Source organism: Prunus dulcis, chromosome 7 (assembly GCF_902201215.1).
Source record: "Prunus dulcis chromosome 7, ALMONDv2, whole genome shotgun sequence".
Taxonomy (NCBI): domain Eukaryota; kingdom Viridiplantae; phylum Streptophyta; class Magnoliopsida; order Rosales; family Rosaceae; genus Prunus; species Prunus dulcis.
In genome coordinates, this window is record NC_047656.1 from 10489427 (window position 1) to 10509998 (window position 20572).

Genomic DNA, 20572 nt, shown 5'->3' on the forward strand with positions numbered 1-20572 from the left:
CTTCACCAAATGGGTGGAAGCCGAACCTCTGGCAACCATAACGGCAGCAAAGATGGAGGATTTCGTCTGGACTCACATTTGTTGCCGATTCGGTATCCCATATGCAATCATTACCGATAACGGCAGGCAATTCGATTCGGAACTCTTCAGGCAATTTTGCACCCGCTTGAAAATCAACTTGTTTTTCGCATCACCAGCCCATCCCCAGTCGAACGGTCAGGTTGAAGCAATAAACAAAATAGTGAAGAAGCTACTGAAACGGCAGCTGGACAAGGCTAAGGGAGCCTGGCCGGAGAAGCTTCCTGAAGCACTATGGGCCATTCGGACGTCTTACCGAACGTCTACTGGAGAAACACCCTTTTCCTTGGCTTTTGGTTCGGAAGCAGTGGTGCCTGTAGAAATCGGCGAACCTTCCTACCGAACGGAAAACTTCGCACCAAAGCCGAACGAAGAAGCCATGTCTCTAAGCCTTGACCTACTCGAAGAGCACCGAGCACATGCCAACCTTCGGAATGAAGCCTACAAACAACGTGTGTCTCGGTATTACGACTCTAGGGTCAGACACCTCTCATTCCGAATCGGAGACTGGGTCATGCGCAAAGTATCGCTGGCAACCAAAGATGCCACGGAAGGGACCCTCGGACCTTCCTGGGAAGGACCCTATGAGATCATCGGTATCCTTCGCTCGGGAACCTACCGACTAAGAGACTCCAACGGCAAGGCCCTCGGCCATTCTTGGAACGTAGAACATCTCAAATACTACTACAAGTGACCTAGCCTACGGCAGGTCGGAACTATAACTACTTACAATGTATTTGTTCTGCAACTGAAATTAATAGAATGTCTTCGGCACTATTACTTCAGCCTCTCTTTAAATTGTCCTACTAGCCCACGGCTGTTAAGTGTTAATGTCCTACGGCATCTATATTAGCCTACGGCAATAAATGATTTTTTCGGGTTTTTACTCTTCAGATCCCATCGGGACTTGTCAAATTGAAACATTCAACAGCGTCCCAATTAGCCTACGGTAATAAGTGATGTTCGATCGGTAATTAGCGTATGTTATAATAACAATTGGATAAGGAAAAAGAGTTTAAAATTGAATTAAAAGATGCCCTCGGCATCAATGTGTTCAGAATAACTTGAAAGATAAAAACAAATTTTACAAGTGCAAAGATAAAAATGCCCTCAGTCAGTGGCTTCGTTCCCAGCAGTGGCCTCGGCAGAACCGGGTCCCTCGGCGGCATCCTCCCCTTCGTAATCCTCGATCATTTCCTTAGTTATTTCCTCCGGATGGGGAGGAGGATCGGCAGCGAAGTTCAGGTTCAGTTTTTGCCCAGGGTTGTACCGTTTGAATCGGTACATCAGATCCGCCATCTCCGAGCCCACTTCCCCATCCAGAAAGGTAGTGAACTCTTCATATGAGCAGTATCCCTGGACAGCTGACCGAACGGCAGCCTCGATCTCCGCCGCCTTGGTCTGCTCAGACTCCTCCAGGGCGTCTTGAACCGCCTCCGAAGCGGCCTCGGCATCTCGCGCTGCCGCCTGCGCTGCCTCCAAGGCCACCCGCATTTCCTCCGCCTTCGCTTCCGAAGCGAGAGCATGCCGTTTGGCAGCCCCTTTCTCCTTGAACAGCTGGGTGTGGTCCTGGAGTGCCTTGCTCGCTTCGGCCACCTTGGCCCTGCCGTCGTCATAGGCCTTTTTCGCCCGTTCAGCAGCAATGATAGCCCGCTTGACGCAGAGCCACATGTCCATGGACGCCTGCACACAAAAAGAAGTTCAGAGGCAAGCATCACTTGGCACAAAAAGAAGTGGAGGACGAAAGAAGAAAGAAATTTTTACCGAAGCTTGAAGACGGAAGGCACGTCCTGCCTGCTCCCGAAGGAGCTTCTTCGGCAGCTCGTCAATCTCCGGCAACTCCATTTGGGAGCCGAGGATCAGATGGTTGACGAACTGCACCGTCTTCGAAGGGCAGGCGATGGTGACGGCCTCAGTAGGTCCGTCCTCGTCCTCCACCGCAAGGACGGCACTCGAAGCCTCCGACGGACGGCTTCGCTTGGAAGCCGGCGAAGCTTCCAAGTCCACTGTAACCGGCCGCTTCCCGGCAGCTCTGGAGGCGGAGGCTTCGGCATCGGCCTGCCTCGGCGCAGGGGGATCGGCAGCCGGCCATGCGACGGGCTCAGCGCCCAGCTGCCGCAGGCGCTCAGCGAGGGTTACATCCTCGGGATCCGTCAGTTGCCGAACGAGAGGTGCCTCGGGCTGCTTCCTCTTCTTCTTGCCCTCCAGGCCCATCATGAGGCGCCTTCTGGAGGACTCATTCATCTTCTTAGCCTCGGCAGCTCTCCTGGCGTCCGTCACTGACTAAGAAAATTCGGTTAGTCACCAAGAAGAACAATGCAAGAGAAAAGGAAAAGCGCAAATACACTTACTCTCGGCAGGGTCGACAAGTCCGGTTCTGATGAGATTGTTGGTGAAGAGGAAGCGCGGGTAAACTCGCTCGGCAGCGGGAATCTTCAGCCTCACTCTGTCGAGCTGCCGAATCTCACCCTGAATAGGGGTCGGCTGCTTGAGTTTGCCTGTCCGAAGAGAAAATTAGTAAAAATAAAATAAGAAAAAAGAATTACAGTAATGACAGCTACCGATCGGTAACTCGGAGACCTACCGGCAATTTGGAACGTCGTGGGTACCAGAAACTGCGGGGATACCCCCGATGGCGATTGCCAATCACCGGAGAGTAGCACCCGCCGATTCCTCCACAACTTTTGGGAAGTTGGCACCGAGCTGACGAAATGCCCCCGCTCGGAAGCCTTCAGGCAGTTCGCCTGAACCCAGCCACCATGATCGGCACTCTTCGACTTGGTGACGCTGTACAGATACGAGAACTGCTCGTAGGAGGGCTCCCCCTCCCCGGCAATCCCGAAAGCAGCTATCACCCCCATCAAGGCCACCCAAAAGTTGGGATTGTACTGGCCTGGGGCATACCCGATCTGGGCAAGTATCTTCTGCACGGCAGGCTGCAAAGGCAACCGCACCCCTTGCAGAAGGACGTCGGTGAAGAAAGTGACTTCACCGTCCCCTAGGTCACTGAGGGATTCAGTGGGACCCGGAATCCTCATCTTCACCGAATCCGGGATGAGGTATTCGGCCCTAATCTTCTCCAGCTCCCGCTCGGTGATCTTGTTGGGCTCCAAGTAATTGACCCCGAACAGAGCCTTCTTCGGTACCCCCACCGGTATCCTAGACCGTTCTCGGTGGATGATCGTCACCCTCGGCCGAGAAGGACCGGCAACGACCTCATCACGACCGGAGGTCGAGGCCTCCGGCTGATGCTTAAGGTACCGAATCGGGTACCGTCTTTATAGACCGCGGCTAAGGGAAGTGGTTGCCCCGTCATCAGTCCATTGCCGATGCCGTGGGTAGGAACGGAGTTCACCTCCTCACCGATTATTTCAACATCGGTGTCCTCTCCACCTTCGGCCTCGAGGCTCGCAGCCCCACTGGATGTGTCCCAGCCCGATGACAACTCCTCATCGAACGCATTGGGCTCACTGCCGAAGGAGGACTCGCTAGCAGACATCTACAAAAAGAAAATGAAGGCTAAGGTCGTGTCATAAACTACCCTACCGATGCCTACGTCACTACCTATAGCTCGCTAGACCACCGAAAGAGAGTCCTACTAAGGATCGGCTAAGGTTATGCCACGAAAAGAGGTACAGAAATAAAAGAGAAATTTTTTAGAGTACCGAACGGTACCTTACCCTGAGTAGTGCGGGAAATCTGACTGCCGAATTGATGTTTCGAAAATCGCCTTGAACGCCGAGAACTCCTGAAAAAATCGCCTGGATTGTCGTTCACTCTCTTCGGAAATCGCCTACACAGAGCTCTCGCGTCAACTCTCAAATGCAAAGTGAGCTTTACGCCTGGAGCAGCCTCTATTTATAGGGAGATGGCTGCAACGGTACACCTCGGGAAACCAAACGGCTCATAAATGCGGCTGTCAGACGTCACTTCGCTAGCCACGTGTCGCCCGGTGGATGTCGATGTGGGCTGCACGCCAGGTACAAAAGACGAAGCGTCTCAGCACTCCAGGCGCGGAAAACGAAGCGTCTCTGCCCTCACCCCTCTCAGCATCGACGACCCTTCGGGTCTCAGGGGAGTCTCTTCCAAACGAGCTTACCGAACGGCATGGCACCTACGAACTGTCAGGGAGAACCAAATTCCCTTCCGAAGGACCTTCGGAAGAGAACTTGGGGGACTACTGTTTATACCAGAAATAATCGACCTATGACTGCCAAACACATGGACTGGATCAATATTTATCACAATAAACCCTTCGGCATGTGCCCTACCGAAGCCATACAATTTGAATTTTTTTCACCTGGACACGTGTCATGCTCACAATCCGCTTCTACAATCCCACATCGGAAATATGAGCATAGTGCACGCCTCCCAAGGCCTATATAAGGAGACCCCTATCCCCAAAAGGAAAGGAGGAGAAACCAACGGTACGCTACCGCTTGATCTGTAAACTGATATTTACTAAATCCGTACTTACTTAAGCATCAGAGAGCCTTCGGCCGGTACCACACTGGTATCCCAAGGTCTTACCGAACGTATCCTTTTGCAGGAACTTGATCTTCTGAAGACTAACTCCCTTCCGAAGACATAATATCACTAAGTTGGGCAAACCACGTGTCAAACCACTTTTTCGCATCAACAAGTCCCTCTAATGATAAGTTTTTTCCCATGAAGTAGTAAAAATGGTTTGGACAAAAGAGGTATCAATTAAAAGCCAAAATTGTTTTTCAATGGAGGGGTGAAGGAAGTTAAAGGTTGCCCTTGTGTCCACCGAAATGTGAAAGGGAACTTGGTGGGTAAGGCCATTAATCGCATAGCATGGAAAGTCAAGACCTATGATTGAATGGATGGTGAAGTTAGCATCTAGGACAGGGGGAGGGGGAGCTCTTGGGGAATTGGCTCTCGGGGGCAGTTATGGAAATCCAAAGTGTCCTCTAGTTCGGGTGCCTTAATGAAAGCGACCATTCGATTAAGGCAACAGTGACCTGACTTGTATCTTTCATCACAGTTAAAGAAAATGCCTTTGTTGCGGCGGTCTTGCGCCTCAACTTGTGTAAGGCGGCGAGATGGGGTGGATGTGGTTAGGGAGGTGGGTTGGTTTGTGTTTGGAGAAGGTGGAAAGGCGAGTGTAAAAGGTGTGTTGGTGAGCTTGGCAGGTTTGTATTTTGGTGTTAATCCACAATGGTTGTTCAATAGTTCCATGCAATAGTTCAATTGAACTATTTTGTCATCTATTGAATTGAAATCAATTTTACTTGCAATGGTACAGTTCAATAGCTTCATATCAATAGTTATATCAACTTAATTTTTTTTTTTTTTTTACATACTCAAATAAAATAAAATGGATAAATTTAATAACACTAAAAATTGTACCATTGAAATATTCTCAAGATATCTTTAAGAATATTTACTTTTTAAATATTATTTTATTAGAATGTAGGTCCCATGGTTGGCCTATTGTAATTCAATAGAGTGTTCATCACATAACACCCTATATTGCAATTGCATTTTTTGCAATGAACTAAATGACACCATTTCAAGTGAGAGTTGATTGTTTTGGTTCAATTTCATGCAATAAATGTAAAGAAATTATGGGACTTTAACATTTTAAATATATTGATGGTGGAATTAGCCTCCTCAAATAGCCTCCTCACTTTAAACTTTTCATCGTAGCCTCTCCTGTAGGGCCCATACCTAGTAAACGGGTCGTGTTGGTCGTGTTCATGTCAATCTGTATTTCTTAATGGGTTGACAAGACACGATACGACCCGTTTAGAAAACAGATGAAAAATATCCAATAAAAACACGACCCCTTACAGTTCGCGAATGACATGATACGATCTGTTTCACCCATTAAGATTTTTTTTTATTTTTAAAAAAAACAGAAAAATAAATAAATAAATAAACTCATGCCTCTCTCTCTCTCTCTCTCTCTCTCTCTCTCTCCCCCAATTTCCATCAAAGAAACCCAAACCCACCATGGCTAAAAACATAGTAGGAAGGAAATTAAGGGCCTATTTGGTATTCTACTTGGATCCAATTTTATAAACTCAAAAACAGATTTGCTCCAAAAAGCTGCTCGATAGGCCCATTTTTAAAAACTCAAACCCAAAAAAAAAATAAAAAACACCCTTATTTTATAGTTTTTTTCTCTCTGTCGCCCTCTCTCTCTCTCTCTCTCTCTCTCTCTCTCTCTCTCTCTCTCTCTCTCTCTCTCTCTCTCTCTCAGCACCAAAATTGATTGGGTTTATGCCTCCCATCTTTTTCCGTTTCTTTTGTTAATTTCAATTTGGGGATCAGGGTTTATGGTTTTCTGATTTTAATTTTAATTTTTTTTAGATCTTAAAACTAGTTTGGAGTTCAATACAAAACAAGTTTTTAGATTTTAAAATCACAATCTGAAAACTCATGTTTATAAAAATAATCATAGTTTTTCAGTTTACTTTTTGGAGTAGGATACCAAACAGGGCCTAAACAATTCATTAAATTTGAGTGGAAAGGAAATAAAAGGGATTCATTAAGTAAGTCGGGTTGTCAAAACCGAAAAATTCAAATTAGGGTTTGCGAGACATTGGGAAATTTGCGAACTTCAAATTTCAGTTTCAGAGGGAGAATATTCTCAAGCTGGAGCTAAAATGATATTAGGGATTTCAACAACAATGAATAATAATAACACAAGAATACAATAACGGGGTAGAATGACAGAGAGCAGTGAAAGGTTCGAACCCCTATTCTTGGAAGTTATAAATTTTTGTTAATATAAATTACATGTAAAATTACAAAATTATCCCTTTTAACGGGTGGGTAGCCAACATTCACGAATGGACACGACACAACCCGTTAACTTAACGAGTGGCCAACTGGTTCATCCATTTTCAACCCGATCTATTAAGCCCAACCCGAATACTAATTTTTTCACGAGAATTCATATGGTGTTAATAGTTCATGTACAATATTACCAAGACATCAAATCGGATTTCTTCTTTGAGTCAAGCACTTTTTCAATTGGGAATCTGACCATTCTTGGTCTCTGCATGCTAATTTGGTGAACAAAGTGAAATACTCTTATAATAAACCGGTCTGTTGAATATGGGACAATCCCCAATGTTTGTAATGCCAAAATGTTGAAGCAGTAGAGTGGTGAAGAGGGTCATGTACTTGAGAAAATGTTACGCATCCATAGTTAAGCGTAGCCAGCTAGGTGAATGGCCGCCACAGTGACTTTATCTTCCTCGGGGATGCCATAATAGGCGAGCAAGTGTTCAGCTGAAGCCAACCGCCATAGGGGTCTTCACGGGCGAACTTTGTATTGGTTTGGTTTATTGAGATTTAATATCCTTTCGTGTTTCAATAAGAAAAAAAAAAAATATTAACCATTTGTCTTGCTCCTCGTAGTTATTAAGTGCCGGTTTGGCATTGCTTATTTAAGGTGATGAGTGATTTTATAAAAAAATTTGGGAAGCCCAACATATTTGGTAAACAATGAGAAAATCACTTATTATTAAAATTTTGCTATGAGAGATAGCTATAAGGGAAAGCAGCTAATGAGGTGCTTTCATTTCCTAATTATGCATGAATTAGTTTCAAAAAGGCGCTGAGTTTAATGATCATGCGGCAATCATTTTATGATAATGCTAGAATTAGTACCAACAACACTTTTAACCAAAAAGTTTACCAAACGTCAAACTGCTTTCTCTCACATCAAATCTAACAGCAATTATTTTCACAGCACATCAATGCCAAACTGGCCCTAAGATTATATGACATGAATTGGAAATGAAAAACTTCCGTTTAAAATTGTGGAATGTTCAAGCAATTACTTTTGTGATTCTTATCTTTAACATGTAAAAAAAAGTTATTTTATTCATTTTCTTCATGACGTGGACAACTTGTAATAGTTTGATTTTGTTATGTATTGTTGGCGAGTCTTTAGTTCGGATTTTAGTTCCTTATTTCATTAGAATTTTGGTTACTTACCAATTATTATTTAGTCATATTGTAATAGAGATTTACTTCCTATTGTAATTTAGATATATTTCCTATTTTATTTAGGGTTAACACATCTTTGTACTTGTATAAATACCTCCATATTGGAGAAGAATAATAATATGAGCATATCTGAATATTTGCCCTACTTTGTTTGACATGGTATCAGAGCCCAGTCCTTTTGTGACCTGTGCTTGCGTTCTTCTTGAAATTTAAGTGCTCTCCTTCCCCCTAGAGTGAAAGGGATATGTTTATTGACCTATCCCAATTACCTTGACGTATTTCCATGAAGATGTTGCTGATTTCTTGACTCTGACGACCCCTTCTCTTCAGGGGGAGAGGAGGATTGAAAAGAAGTTGTGTCTACGTGAATTAGCTAAAGTTTATATGGAAGAATTTATTGTTGCCTTATCTACTGCCGTGCTCACAGGGTTTCTGTGTTCTGCCTTACCTATTGCCGTGCTCACAGGGCTTATGTGTTCTACCTTATCTACTGCCGTGCTTACAGGGTTTCTGTGTTCAGCCTTACCTATTGCCGTGCTCACAGGGTTTCTGTGTTCTGCCTTATCTACCTGTGTTCTGCCTTACCTATTGCCATGCTCACATGATTTCTATGTTCTGCCTTACCTACTGCCGTGCTCACATGGTTTGTGTTCTGCCTTATCTACTGCCATGCTCACAGGGTTTCTGTATTCTGCCTTATCTACAGCTGTGCTCAGGGTTTCTGTGTTCTGCTATGTGCCCTATTTTTTAGGGTTTGCTCTTGTGTTTTCGCTGCGAACTTTGCCTTAGTTTGTTACTTGTTTCACTCGTGGTTGACGAAAAGACCTTCTCTACAATTGGTGCTTCTCAAGTATGGAGTTCTATGACTCACTTCTCAAGTTGGGCATGCGAAATATCTTTGCCCCAACTTGAGGGGGAGTGTTGGCGAGTCTTTAGTTAGGATTTTAGTTCCTTATTTCATTAGAATTTTGGTTACTTACCAATTATTATTTAGTCCTATTGTAATAGAGATTTACTTCCTATTGTAATTTAGATATATTTTCTATTTTATTTAGGGTTAACACATCTTTGTACTTGTATAAATACCTCCATATTGGAGAAGAATAATAATATGAGCATATACGAGCATATCTGAATATTTGTCCTACTTTGTTTGACATGTATGACCTTGTAAATTATAATTATAATTACTCTGAATTAAATAAATTCGAACATAATAAATAAATAAAAATGGGTCTAGGAAAAACATACGTTTCAAATTAACTAACTAAAAGGTCATACATAACAAAAATTATGCCATATCGATGTCAGTCTACCAAAACACAAAGCAACCTAATTTACTCCAAAAAGAAAATTACAAGACCTCTCTAGAATACAAAACGCAAAAGACTTAACATAAAAGCGGTAATAGCAAATCCAAGCTTTGAAAAATTAAGAGTTGAGCTTGGTGAAATCTCTTCAGGATGAGAGGCTGAAGGTGGTGAGAATCCATAAGGTGACGGACTTGGACTTGGGATCGAACTTTTTGGAACAGGCAGAGTGACCTTGATGTCAACCTTTTGTCCATTTTGGCAATGGCCAGGAGCACCACAAAGAAAGTAATAGTGGCCGGGCCTTTTAAGGGTGATGGTGTCAGAGCCAGAGGTGTATGTTGAGATAGCAGATGCATTGCAAGATTGAAAGTCTTGATCAGAAACTTGCATCACGGTGTGGAATTGATTATTGTAAGCAAAAATGAGAGTGTCGCCGACGTTAAAATCTTTCGCTAAAGCCCACTTGTTGTAATCAACAAGGCCTCTTGAAGTCCACCCAGCAGAGTCTCCAACTCTATAAACAGCACCGGAACAAGCACCAGAGAAAGCCATCATCACAACGAAAACTAGAGTAGCAATGTTGCTCAAAGCATGACTGAAAAAAGCAGAGCAGCCAAAAAAAAAAACAGAAGAAGAGCAAAGAAACAAATGCTAAAACTTGTTTGACTGAAAAAAAAACAAAAAACAAGTCTAGAAGTTCAAATTTTGTGCATGCCATTCCAATCTGACATCATTTAACAATATTGGAATGGGAAGAAAAAAAATCCTGGAATTAATCCAACAAAAAGAAAGCTGTTGAGGCTTTATCAAACGAACCAAATGTACAAGTTAGTTGGAGTGCGACCAAACCAAAGGACCAAAACAGAGAGGGCAAAGTTATTACAACTTACATTTATTCCTTGAGGTTATAACTTACAAGTACGGAGGCGGTTATCAATATTAATTTAATATTGGCCACAATCACAAATAGATTCCTTTTGTGCGATTCATTGGCCACAAATAGATTCCTTTTGTGCTTGTCTTAGCACGGACGTGCAACCTCAGCAGTTGTGTTGTAGTGACTCAAACAAGTTTCTTTTCGGTGATAATCTTTATTACACACAGAACATTCAAACACCAATCTTTCGCAAGGTTCACCACACCCGTGGCAAGGAAGAATTCTCTCTCTCTTATCAAAAGGAATGACACTCTTTCTCTTATCAACACAAGTGACAATGTGTGGGTGAGCATCAAGCTTGTAACTGCTCCCTAACTTAACTTGTGGATGCCGCCCTAGAATGCAATGAGGATGGCATTCAAAGTCACAATGTTTGGATTTGTAGAACCAATGTGTTGGATCTCGTTCTCCTTCGCATATGTCGCAGTAATATTCACCTAGTTCATTTTTAACGACATGGTGGATCATCCTGGTATTTGTACCTAGCAGTACGTGGTAGTTTAACACATGGAATGCACAAATGAAACTCACATTCGAAGCAACTGAAGTGAAAATCAGCAAGAGAAATACCACAACCCCTGCAATGGTCCTCGCTTGAACCAGAGTTCAAGTAGAGGGTGTGTCCATGAACTTTATGTGTAAGAGTGTTGGAAATAGACATGCATTGGAGATCCAGGTACATGCCACATCTATTACAGTAGTAACAGAAGCCTTGGCTAAAGCTGTGGCACATACGACAGTTAAACAGTCCGTCAAATGTATTAGCTTCTGTGAGGAGTTTGATCTCGTGTGGATATAATGGGTGAAGTAGTTTTCTACTTAATCGAGCACATGTTTCGTGGAGAAAAACAGGCAATCTTGTGTACAACGATAAAAGTTACCGGTACTAATGGTGATGGGCTTCATGCAACCGTTACAAGTAATTGCATCATTATCTCTAAGCTCATCAATGAGGGTTAAGATATGATCGTGACTGATGTTCTTGACACGTCGTTCCCTAAATGGCAAACTTGGACTTATGTCCTCTAATGGGAACGTGTTTCTCAAAAGTCTCTCCCAAATTGCAATTCGGTAGTCAACCTGGTTGCCTTTGAGCCTGAAGCATAGAGTGTGGGAAACGTAATCACAATCTTTACATTGATAAACAGCGCGACTTTTGTTCGTGCTTGTATAGCAGATTTTACAAATTTGGTCCTTTGGGTAACCTTCTTCAAGGAACCAGATGAGCCTGAGAGGGTGTTGGTGCAAGGTAATTTTGATGGTGTGTGGTAGTGATTGTGTGCATTCCTTACAGACCAAGAGGCGGCAGATGGTACATAGGTAGGGGAGTGAATCCTGACTTTTGCCACAGACCTCACAATCAAATGGTCTTCCTTTCCGAAGGACGCTGAATTGATGCACGTGGTACTCTTCGTTGTCAAGAATGTGGCGCCAATTGGAGGCACATTTGAGGTCAAAGGCGATATGACATTGGAAACAAGTGTAGGCTAATCTGCAAGGTTGGTGGCAGGCATTACAAGTGAAAAGTTCTGCGGAAAGCTCTGTTTTGCATTCGAATGTCAGTTTGTGCCAGTGAATCGGGTGCTCGATGATCTCGCGGGATAACTCTTCCGCACATGATTTATGGAGGTTGAAGGTGGAATTGGGGTCGACACGTGTTGCAACTGTATCTAGGGCCAAACACTGGCTCTTCGCACGCATTGCAAAAAACTACTTCGTCATCATAGTTTTTCTCTTTCTGTTCTTCTTTGAACATCAATTCATGGCTGTGACTGAAATGATCAAGTTTTAATGGATGGCTACTACTGGAATGTTGAGCCTCCATCTCTTTCTTTCTGCAACCAGCATTTAATAAATTCAGTATAAATTTATTACATTATTACAATTAGGAGTTGCGTCAACAGCTTCCATGGTTTAGTGTAAAGGTCCGATCGAAACTGGGTACATTTCCTCGATCATATTCATGTGGACAGACCCATGATACCAAATTGAGGCAAGTTAAATTTAGCTTACATACAAAACCTAATAAAAAAAACGAAAAATCGACGGTACGAGTGAATTTTATTGATAACCAAAACATACCTAGTCGGAGGACATAATGAGCCTTACATCTCAAAATGCATCTAGTACATAGATAGAAACTAGTAAACTAAAATAAAAAAATAAAAAGACAAGAAGAACCTATTGAAGAATACATAGAAGACAACATGTTAGCAATTAATTAATTCACCTAATCCCTAATTAATAATTCATCATTCATATAATCAATTGATAATTTATAATACTCAATTGCAAATCCCTAATATTTTTAGGGTTTATAAAGTATCAATTAGGGATTTTCAATTTCATTAAAAAATTAATACTTTATAAACCCTAAAAAAAAAACCCATTGAGTTTTTACATTTCCTTTTAGACCCATTGAGTTTTTATATTTCCTAAAGTATGCCTTTAAGGCTTTAAACCCCCCAATGCATCATATACTCATCAATCAATCTTCCCCTGCGGTATGCATATTAAAAAACACTCATAATCTTACATGAATATAGTTTTACAATTAAATAATTAAATAAATTACTTAATTGGGTCGGAGTGTTACATGTCATGATCCATATGATGGAAAAATGGATGACACACTTACGAAAATAATCAAAAGCAAAAGGCTCCCACTGCTTCCTACCACCCTTCTATGTGCAACTGAACTACCAATCACGTTGAAAAGCATAAGAAAAATTACATTCTCTGAATGCTTTTCTTATTATAGTTATGTGAATATGCCTACCAGTGTGTTGTGCTATTATAATCCAAATAATCTTAGTGGCACGAATTGTACTCTACACTCTTGTTTCTTTCATCCAATGATTTTCAGAATTCAAATATGTGGAATTATGATTTTAGATCTCCAAAATCAAACGCTATGTCGTAAGGAGTCTGATTTTTATTTCATTTCTTATGAATTGTTTAAGATAAAACACAATAAATACAAAGAAAAGGACATGTGTCGCCATCTTATACAGCCACACATCATAAATGGTGAAAATCATATGGGAGGCATACTACGAGGAAATTAATTAATTCCTCGTTCCGATCCAATGGGGCCGAATTGTAGCCCTAGTTAACATGATTAACACCAAATCAATTAAGTAAATTCAACCATAACTATACATTTATTTAGACATTTATTTTTTTGGTCTGGGAAAAGAATTCATATAAACTAACTATATAAAATTTTATAAACAACAAAAATTATCTAACCCTACCACATCCGTGGACCAAAACATAAAGCAACCTAATTTACTCCGGAAAGCAATTTAGACCCTCTAAAATACAAAACGCAAAAGACCCAACACAAAAGCGGTAGCAGCAAATCCAAGATTGGAAGAGTTAAGAGTTGGAGCAATGCTTAGAGTTGAGCTTGGTGACATGTCTTCAGGATGAGAGACTGAAGGTGATGAGGATCCATAAGGCGACGGGCTTGGACTCGGAATCATACTTTCTGGAACAGGTAGGGTGACCTCGATGTCGACCTTTTGTCCGGCTTGGCAATGGCCAGGAGCACCACAAAGAAAGTAAAAGTGGCCGGGCCTTTTGAGGGTGAAGGTGTCAGAGCCAGAGGTGTATGCTGCGATAGCAGACGTAGCATTGCAAGATTGAAAGTCTTGATCAGAAACTTGCATCACGTTGTGGAATTGATTGTTGTAAGCAAAAATAAGGGTGTCGCCGACGTGAAAATCTTTCGTTGAAGCCCACTTATTGTAATCAACAAGACCTCTTGAAGTCCAGCCATCAGAATCACCAACCCTATAAACAGCACCAGAACAAAAACCACACAAAACCATCATCACAAACAAAACCAGAGCAGCAATGTTTCTCAAAGCCATGACTGAAAAAGTAGAGCAGACGGAAAAAAAACAAGAGGAGCAAAAAACAAATTGAGAATCGAAGAACAAAGCTCAATTTAGAAAGGGACAATGCACCACCATGCATATTTATAGGTTGTGTTTTTATCCTTGTCCATTTCTGAAATGGTTTCCAACTACAAGTTGAGTAGGACATGTGAAAAAGGCCCAAGGCTCATTTGGGGCCCATGGGGCAGGCCCATTAAGAGACTACGGCCCATACAAAAACTCCACCTACAAATCTAAGCACCACCAAATCAGATCAAAAGTCACTCCAATTTTCTCGCGTTTTCTCGCCAAATTTTCCTTCTTCTTCGTCTTCCCCAATGGCCACCACCTCGTTCCTCTCAAGCTTGAAGTACTCAGACGGCCTAACAGTGGTGGGCATCTCGTTCTGCACCGCCATAGTCTGCGAGGCGATCTCATGGGTCCTCATCTACCGCACCAACTCCTACAAGTCCCTGCGCTCCTCCATTGACAAAGCCGCGAAGAAGCTCGAGACCATGAAGACCGATCCGGCCATCAAAATCGCCAAGAAGTCCAAGACCAAGAAGATCGACCGGGTAGAGACGAGCTTGAAAGAATCGAGTCGCGACCTCTCGCTCTTCAAGTTCAAATCCGGCGCCGTCGTCGCGCTCGTGCTGTTCGTCGTCTTTGGGCTGCTCAACTCGCTGTTTGAGGGGAAGGTGGTGGCGAAATTACCGTTTAAGCCCTTTGGGTTGGTGATGAAGATGAGCCACAGAGGGTTGCAAGGGGAAGATTCGACGGACTGTTCGATGGCGTTTTTGTACTTTCTCTGCTCGATTAGCATTCGGACAAATTTGCAGAAGTTCTTAGGCTTCTCGCCTCCGAGAGGTGCCAGTTCCGGGTTGTTCCCCATGCCCGATCCGAAAACCAATTGATGGGTCCATGGCTCGGGGCTCCACTGCACACTGGGTTTGTTCTAAATCTTAGTTTTACTTATTGCTAGGTTCTCACTGTTATTGTTCTAATTAGTGTTGTAGTTCTCTAATGACAATTAAGTTGAATTTGAGTTGCTTTATAATTTTCTCATCATTGGGTCTCTAAAAAAGAGACGAATTTTACTTCTTTGTTATTCTTTTTCATTTGTTTCAGTGAATTGCATAATTTCAGGTCCTTTATTAACAAAGATTTTAAAGTTTTTCAGTAATTAGTTAAGGTGGGAACATTTTCTATGTAGTAGAAGATGCTCAAAATGCTGCCATTTTGAACTAACTTCATTTCCGTCAGTTCTGTGCCAATGAGTATAAATAGTTCTTATGGGTCAACTTATGGGTTGCTCAATGTATTTACTATGAATCTGAATCAATTGAAATCTGTTCTTTAATTATGTCAAAGTTTTTGTTGATGCAAAGTATAATTGAGTCTCCTTATGTTTCTTTCACCCATTGGGTTTCCTTTTATAAGCTTGTGTGTGTTTTGTCCTAATCTCTGGAATTGGATTCTTTCTCTTGAGTGCTGTATTTAATCGTAGTTGTCATAGTCATTGTAGTTTTAACCTTGTATTTTGAATGAGTTGTTTCGTTGAACACAATCAACAGAATCAACAACGCTTTTCTTATATTATTAAATCAAAATGTCTGCAACATTTTCATGAGAATTCTACACAATGACCTACAATGGTTTGCACAATTTTTTCATGTTCGTAGTCGTGACGGTTTCACTTTTTGAATTGATTCTTGAAGAAGTAATACAAAGGGATGCAGACACACACATGTATTTGGGTACCATAGTGCATAAATTCTGGGTATCTATGTCCCACTTTTTTGCATTTGCTGGGGATATGCTAGGTTGCTTGAGAGGCAAGGTTTGGTTTTAAGGCCTACTCTAGTTGCAGCCAGTTTAGATTTATAGGCAAGTGGAATGATGGCGTGAGAGTTTATATGATTACTTATGAGAGTTTCATTGTTGATGAGAGTTGCAGACCAGGACTCTTCATGATCAGCCTAAACTCAACAGGAAAACAACCAGAAACAGAAGAGTCTATTTCTAGAATTAAGAATTGATCGGTTGATTGGTCCAGGCCCTTAGTGTAAACTCTTCATGACAGTTTATAGTTTTTACCAAGGTTTGGTTTGGAGTCTTTATTCTCTCTAGTTAGCTCCTTGCATCTACCATGCATACAAGCTCCACCACATGTCGCGTTTTCCTTTCTCTTTCATTGCTCGTTATAGTGTATGTCCCACTTGCATCTTCCATGGAGAAAAACTTGGTTGTAACAGGGATAGCACTATTTTGTTATCCCCGGCTAATAATGTTATGCCACGTGAAAGTGTTGGGATAACAAAATAGTGCTAGTCCCATTTCATGGAATAAATTCGGCAGATATTTCTGTAACACCTGATATCATTGTCATTATAGAGAGAAGAAGGTAATTAACAAAAGTTTAATTATAAATTAGTTTTACACCATATGGTAATAATATTGCATTTGCAAGGAGGACGAAGGAAATGAAGATTATGAACCCAGGAAACCGTGATGCTTGTCTCCACCAAAGCCTGGTTCCAGCCGGCTACTTTTTCCTTCCAGTTGAAAGCTAATTAAATGCTTTAATGGATTGGATGCAGATTTTTTTTTCTTTGTCAAATATACAGAGGGTGGGGGATGCATCAAACTAGTGCCACAATTGGATGGCAAAAATTTCTTTCTTTTTTTTCTGTCCTTTATTTCTCTAAACCCTAAATAAAGAATATAGAGGTTGGGAATGCACAAGATTATGGGTATATATTCAACCTTCTGTCAAATATTATTGGTTATTTATATTAGAATTTGCTGTGTTCAACGAGAGCAAATGGTGTGCAAAGAAATCTAGCCAATAATAAATAAATAAAACAAGATGTAGGATATAAAAGGAATGATAGAAAACAAAGGCTACTATAATTAAAATCATGGTTTGTAGATAAATGATCTCATATTCGAACCCCTGTGATACCTTAACAGTGTGTGAAAAACTCTCCTCCTCCAATACTACTTGTATAAAAATAATCATAATTTAAATATTCTTTTTTAAAGTAAGAGCTCAAGAAATTGAAATGGACTTCTCGAATATCATCATCCATAGCTCAATTAATCATAAACCCAAGACCACGAAAATGTCTATGCAGGCCATAGCTCAATTTTAATTTCCTTTTTCTTGTCTTTGTGGGCCTCAAGGGAATTGCAAGTAAAGGCACCAAAGGTGTTCTCCCGACCCATACATGAAGGCACACTACTAAGGATTTCTGCAAATCCTTATGATCAATTGCTAGCTTAGTACTTTGGGTTTTTAACTGCATATCCAATCTTTCCCATTATATTTACATGGATTTTTAAGGCAAGAGTCTTCACTAATTGGCACAGATAGTCTTCCACATCATCTCACAAATCGTACCATTTCTACGACCTTGTCAAGAAAAATATGTACCATTTAGCTTTAACTTTGAAGCTAACTTTTTCTGAGAGTTGGGCCAATGCAATGGCAAGTCTTGTAGTTCAGTTAGAGAACCACATCTTGTGGTTCAACTAGAACCAGACATTTTGATTAGGAGGGGTTTACTTAACAAGTCAACTAATAGTTAAACCAAGTGAAGATAGTCTTGCGGCTGTTTTAATAGATTCACATTCGAACACTAAGAATATTATACACTGCAAGTGGCTCGTAGCTCGGTGATTAAGAGCATTTACCATTGCACCTGATGTCTTAGTTTGGCTGTTTCAATATGTTGGTCTATTAATGAAATCAGTTGAATGAAAGAGGAATAAGCCAAACTTGTTTGGTTACATTCACTTAACGCCTGCACACTCACCCGAGGGTCTGACTAAACCTCTTAATGAAATCACTTTTAAAAAAATTGGTAAAAACAAGAAGATGATCTATTCAGAGGAACCCCGACCGATATATGGGTTGATGGAGAGAAACTCTTAAGTTTTGTGTAACACAATATAATTGCTTAAAGAGAGAAGCTTTCTCACAATGTGTTGCTTAAAGACAAAAGCATTTGAAGGCCGTTGGATGCATCAGATAGCATTTATGTCTACCCTCTGGACAAGTAATATTAGAAATGAAGAACGTAGCGAAGTAAAAATCCAAAACCAGATTTGCATGGCTTAAGCTTGAAGCTAATCTTTTCTGTGGGCAGGGCCAATGGAGAAGCTAGTCTTGTACTTCAATTAGAGAACAAGACATCTTAGTTAAGAGTGAAAAACGTGACCAAACCATACACTTGAAAAGGCTACGCGAAAAATTAGTGTGTGAATTTATACGGAGTAATCTAAAGAAGGGAGATGTTATTTGCACTTTAAAATAAAACTTTATTTTTAAAAAAATTAATAAGATTATTCTAAAAATAAATAAATTATCGATATATTGATCAAACGCAAAAATAATAATAATTATTATTATTAAGGGAAGTGTTTGAAATGCACCTATACATTTGAAACTTCACCACATTATCTGAAAATTACAGTGTGCAAAACATTCACCCCTTCTCAATTTACCCTTTGGCCAAAGTGTTCGTTGAGGACATAGGCATTATATTGCCTGTATTAATGAAATTTGTTGACTGAAATAGGAAGGAGACAAACTTGTTTGGTTATATTCTCTTAACTCTATACATTCACCCCAGGTGATAATTTAGAATCTTATTTATGTGTATTAAGACAAGAATACTTCTTTCTTTTTCTAGTACAACTCAAGCACATGAGCATTGAGAGGCCTTTTGAAGTAAACCACTGGCAAGAGCACTGAGATTCTTTTCAATTTGAGATGTATATGATAAAATTGGGAAGAATAATCTTCTAAGATGGTAATTTTCAAAAACTCTCCAACCATCTAATCAGTGTTGTTGTTTTCCAAAAGTTTAGAGAAAGAGAATATATGTACATGTTGAGAGTATACAAATGATATTGAGCTTATTTTTGCCCATTTCTAATTGGTGTTGGGCGGCTCACATTCTACGTGGTAGGCCCGATGATCACACATATTTCCATGTCACTAAATATGAATTGTCCAAGTGTTTGACATGAGCAAATATGTTGAGAGTCACTACTACATTTTACGATTTGCGCGACAAAGCCAATTTCGTCTCGCAGAGTTACATTTAGTCGCACAAACTCAAGCGCGACAGAAAATTCGTCGCGCGTAATCTGTCGCGCAAAGATAGTGAAGAAAGACTTTGCGCGACCGATTGTATCACTCGTCGCGCAAATTTGTGCGACGGTTACCCTTCGTTACACAAAAGGTTCAGAGACTATGCAACAGTTCGACGCACAAACTTATGCGCGACGAAAGAAGGTTCGTCGCCACAACAATGCACGGCGAATAATATTCGTCACGCAATATGTCTCGTAGACATTTGAGGCACCAAGACTTCTTCATCGCGCAATTCGTGTCTACACGTATTGCGCGACGAAACAATGTTGTCGCGCATATATTTTTGCTCGACGAAAATGTTCATCGCGCGATGCGTGTCGTAGACATTTGCGGCACAAAGAGTTCTTCGTCGCGCAATTCGTGTCTACACATTTTGCGATACGAAAAACTGTTGTCGCGCAAATCTTTTTTTAGGGACGAAAATGTTCGTCGCGCAAGAATAAATTATATGTACTTAAAAAAATGAATCATTTTTATTTTGTAATATATAACTTTGCGCGACGAGAAAGATTTCGTCGCGCAAAATTAATATATATAATTATTATATAATTTTAATATTACTTTTTTTTATTTTATAAAAAAATAAATTTGGTTTTTTTTTCGGTAATTAAATGAAATTCCAATATATAAAAAATGAATTGTAAAGAACAGATTTATTATATAAAATAAATGTATGCTGCAAGAGAAATATTTAAAAAATAATTATGAAAATAAAAAAACTAATCAAATAATGTTCCAAAATCTACATTGTCGTCTGGCACATGCGGTTCAGAGCTCTGGGGGTCTACAGGGGCCGTCGTCTGGTGGGGATGCTCGGGATGGACGGGCTCGAAGGTCGGCGCATCAAACTGCGGGACTGGAATGCCGGACTGTGCTAGGGACTGCAGAATGACCGACATCTGACTTTGAAGAGTGGCCACCTGTGCTGTCAAAGCAGTGACCTGACTGTTTGACTGCGCTGATGAACGGGGTCTGGGTTCCCTCCGCCTGGCATTCCCCATCCCTCGACAATATGTCCCCGGTCTCCTCCCTAGAGTCTGATCCAATGTCTCCGTCAAGATCTGAAACCCAGCATCCTGTGGAGGATCCACAGACTCGATCGGAGTATCGGAGGAAGTTGGGAGGCGGACTCCTGAAGAACCAACTGGCTCCTCTCCACCATCGTCGTCTGTTTAGCATAACATAAAATATAAATTAAAACATTCAT

At 41.1% G+C, this 20572-nt stretch overlaps 1 protein-coding gene across 1 annotated transcript; it reads left to right on the top strand.

Moving 5' to 3' along the window:
• The first annotated feature begins 14466 nt into the window (after positions 1–14466).
• On the top strand, positions 14467–15319 carry LOC117636076 (calcium load-activated calcium channel-like). Its single transcript, XM_034370517.1, has one exon. It carries the CDS (start codon positions 14540–14542, stop codon positions 15113–15115), a length of 576 nt encoding a protein of 191 aa, XP_034226408.1. The 5' UTR covers positions 14467–14539; the 3' UTR covers positions 15116–15319.
• Positions 15320–20572: the final 5253 nt, after the last annotated feature.

Excerpts from the sequence above, each read along its gene's own strand:
- LOC117636076 (XM_034370517.1), top strand. The coding sequence starts at position 14,540 with ATGGCCACCACCTCGTTCCTCTCAAGCTTGAAGTACTCAGACGGCCTA.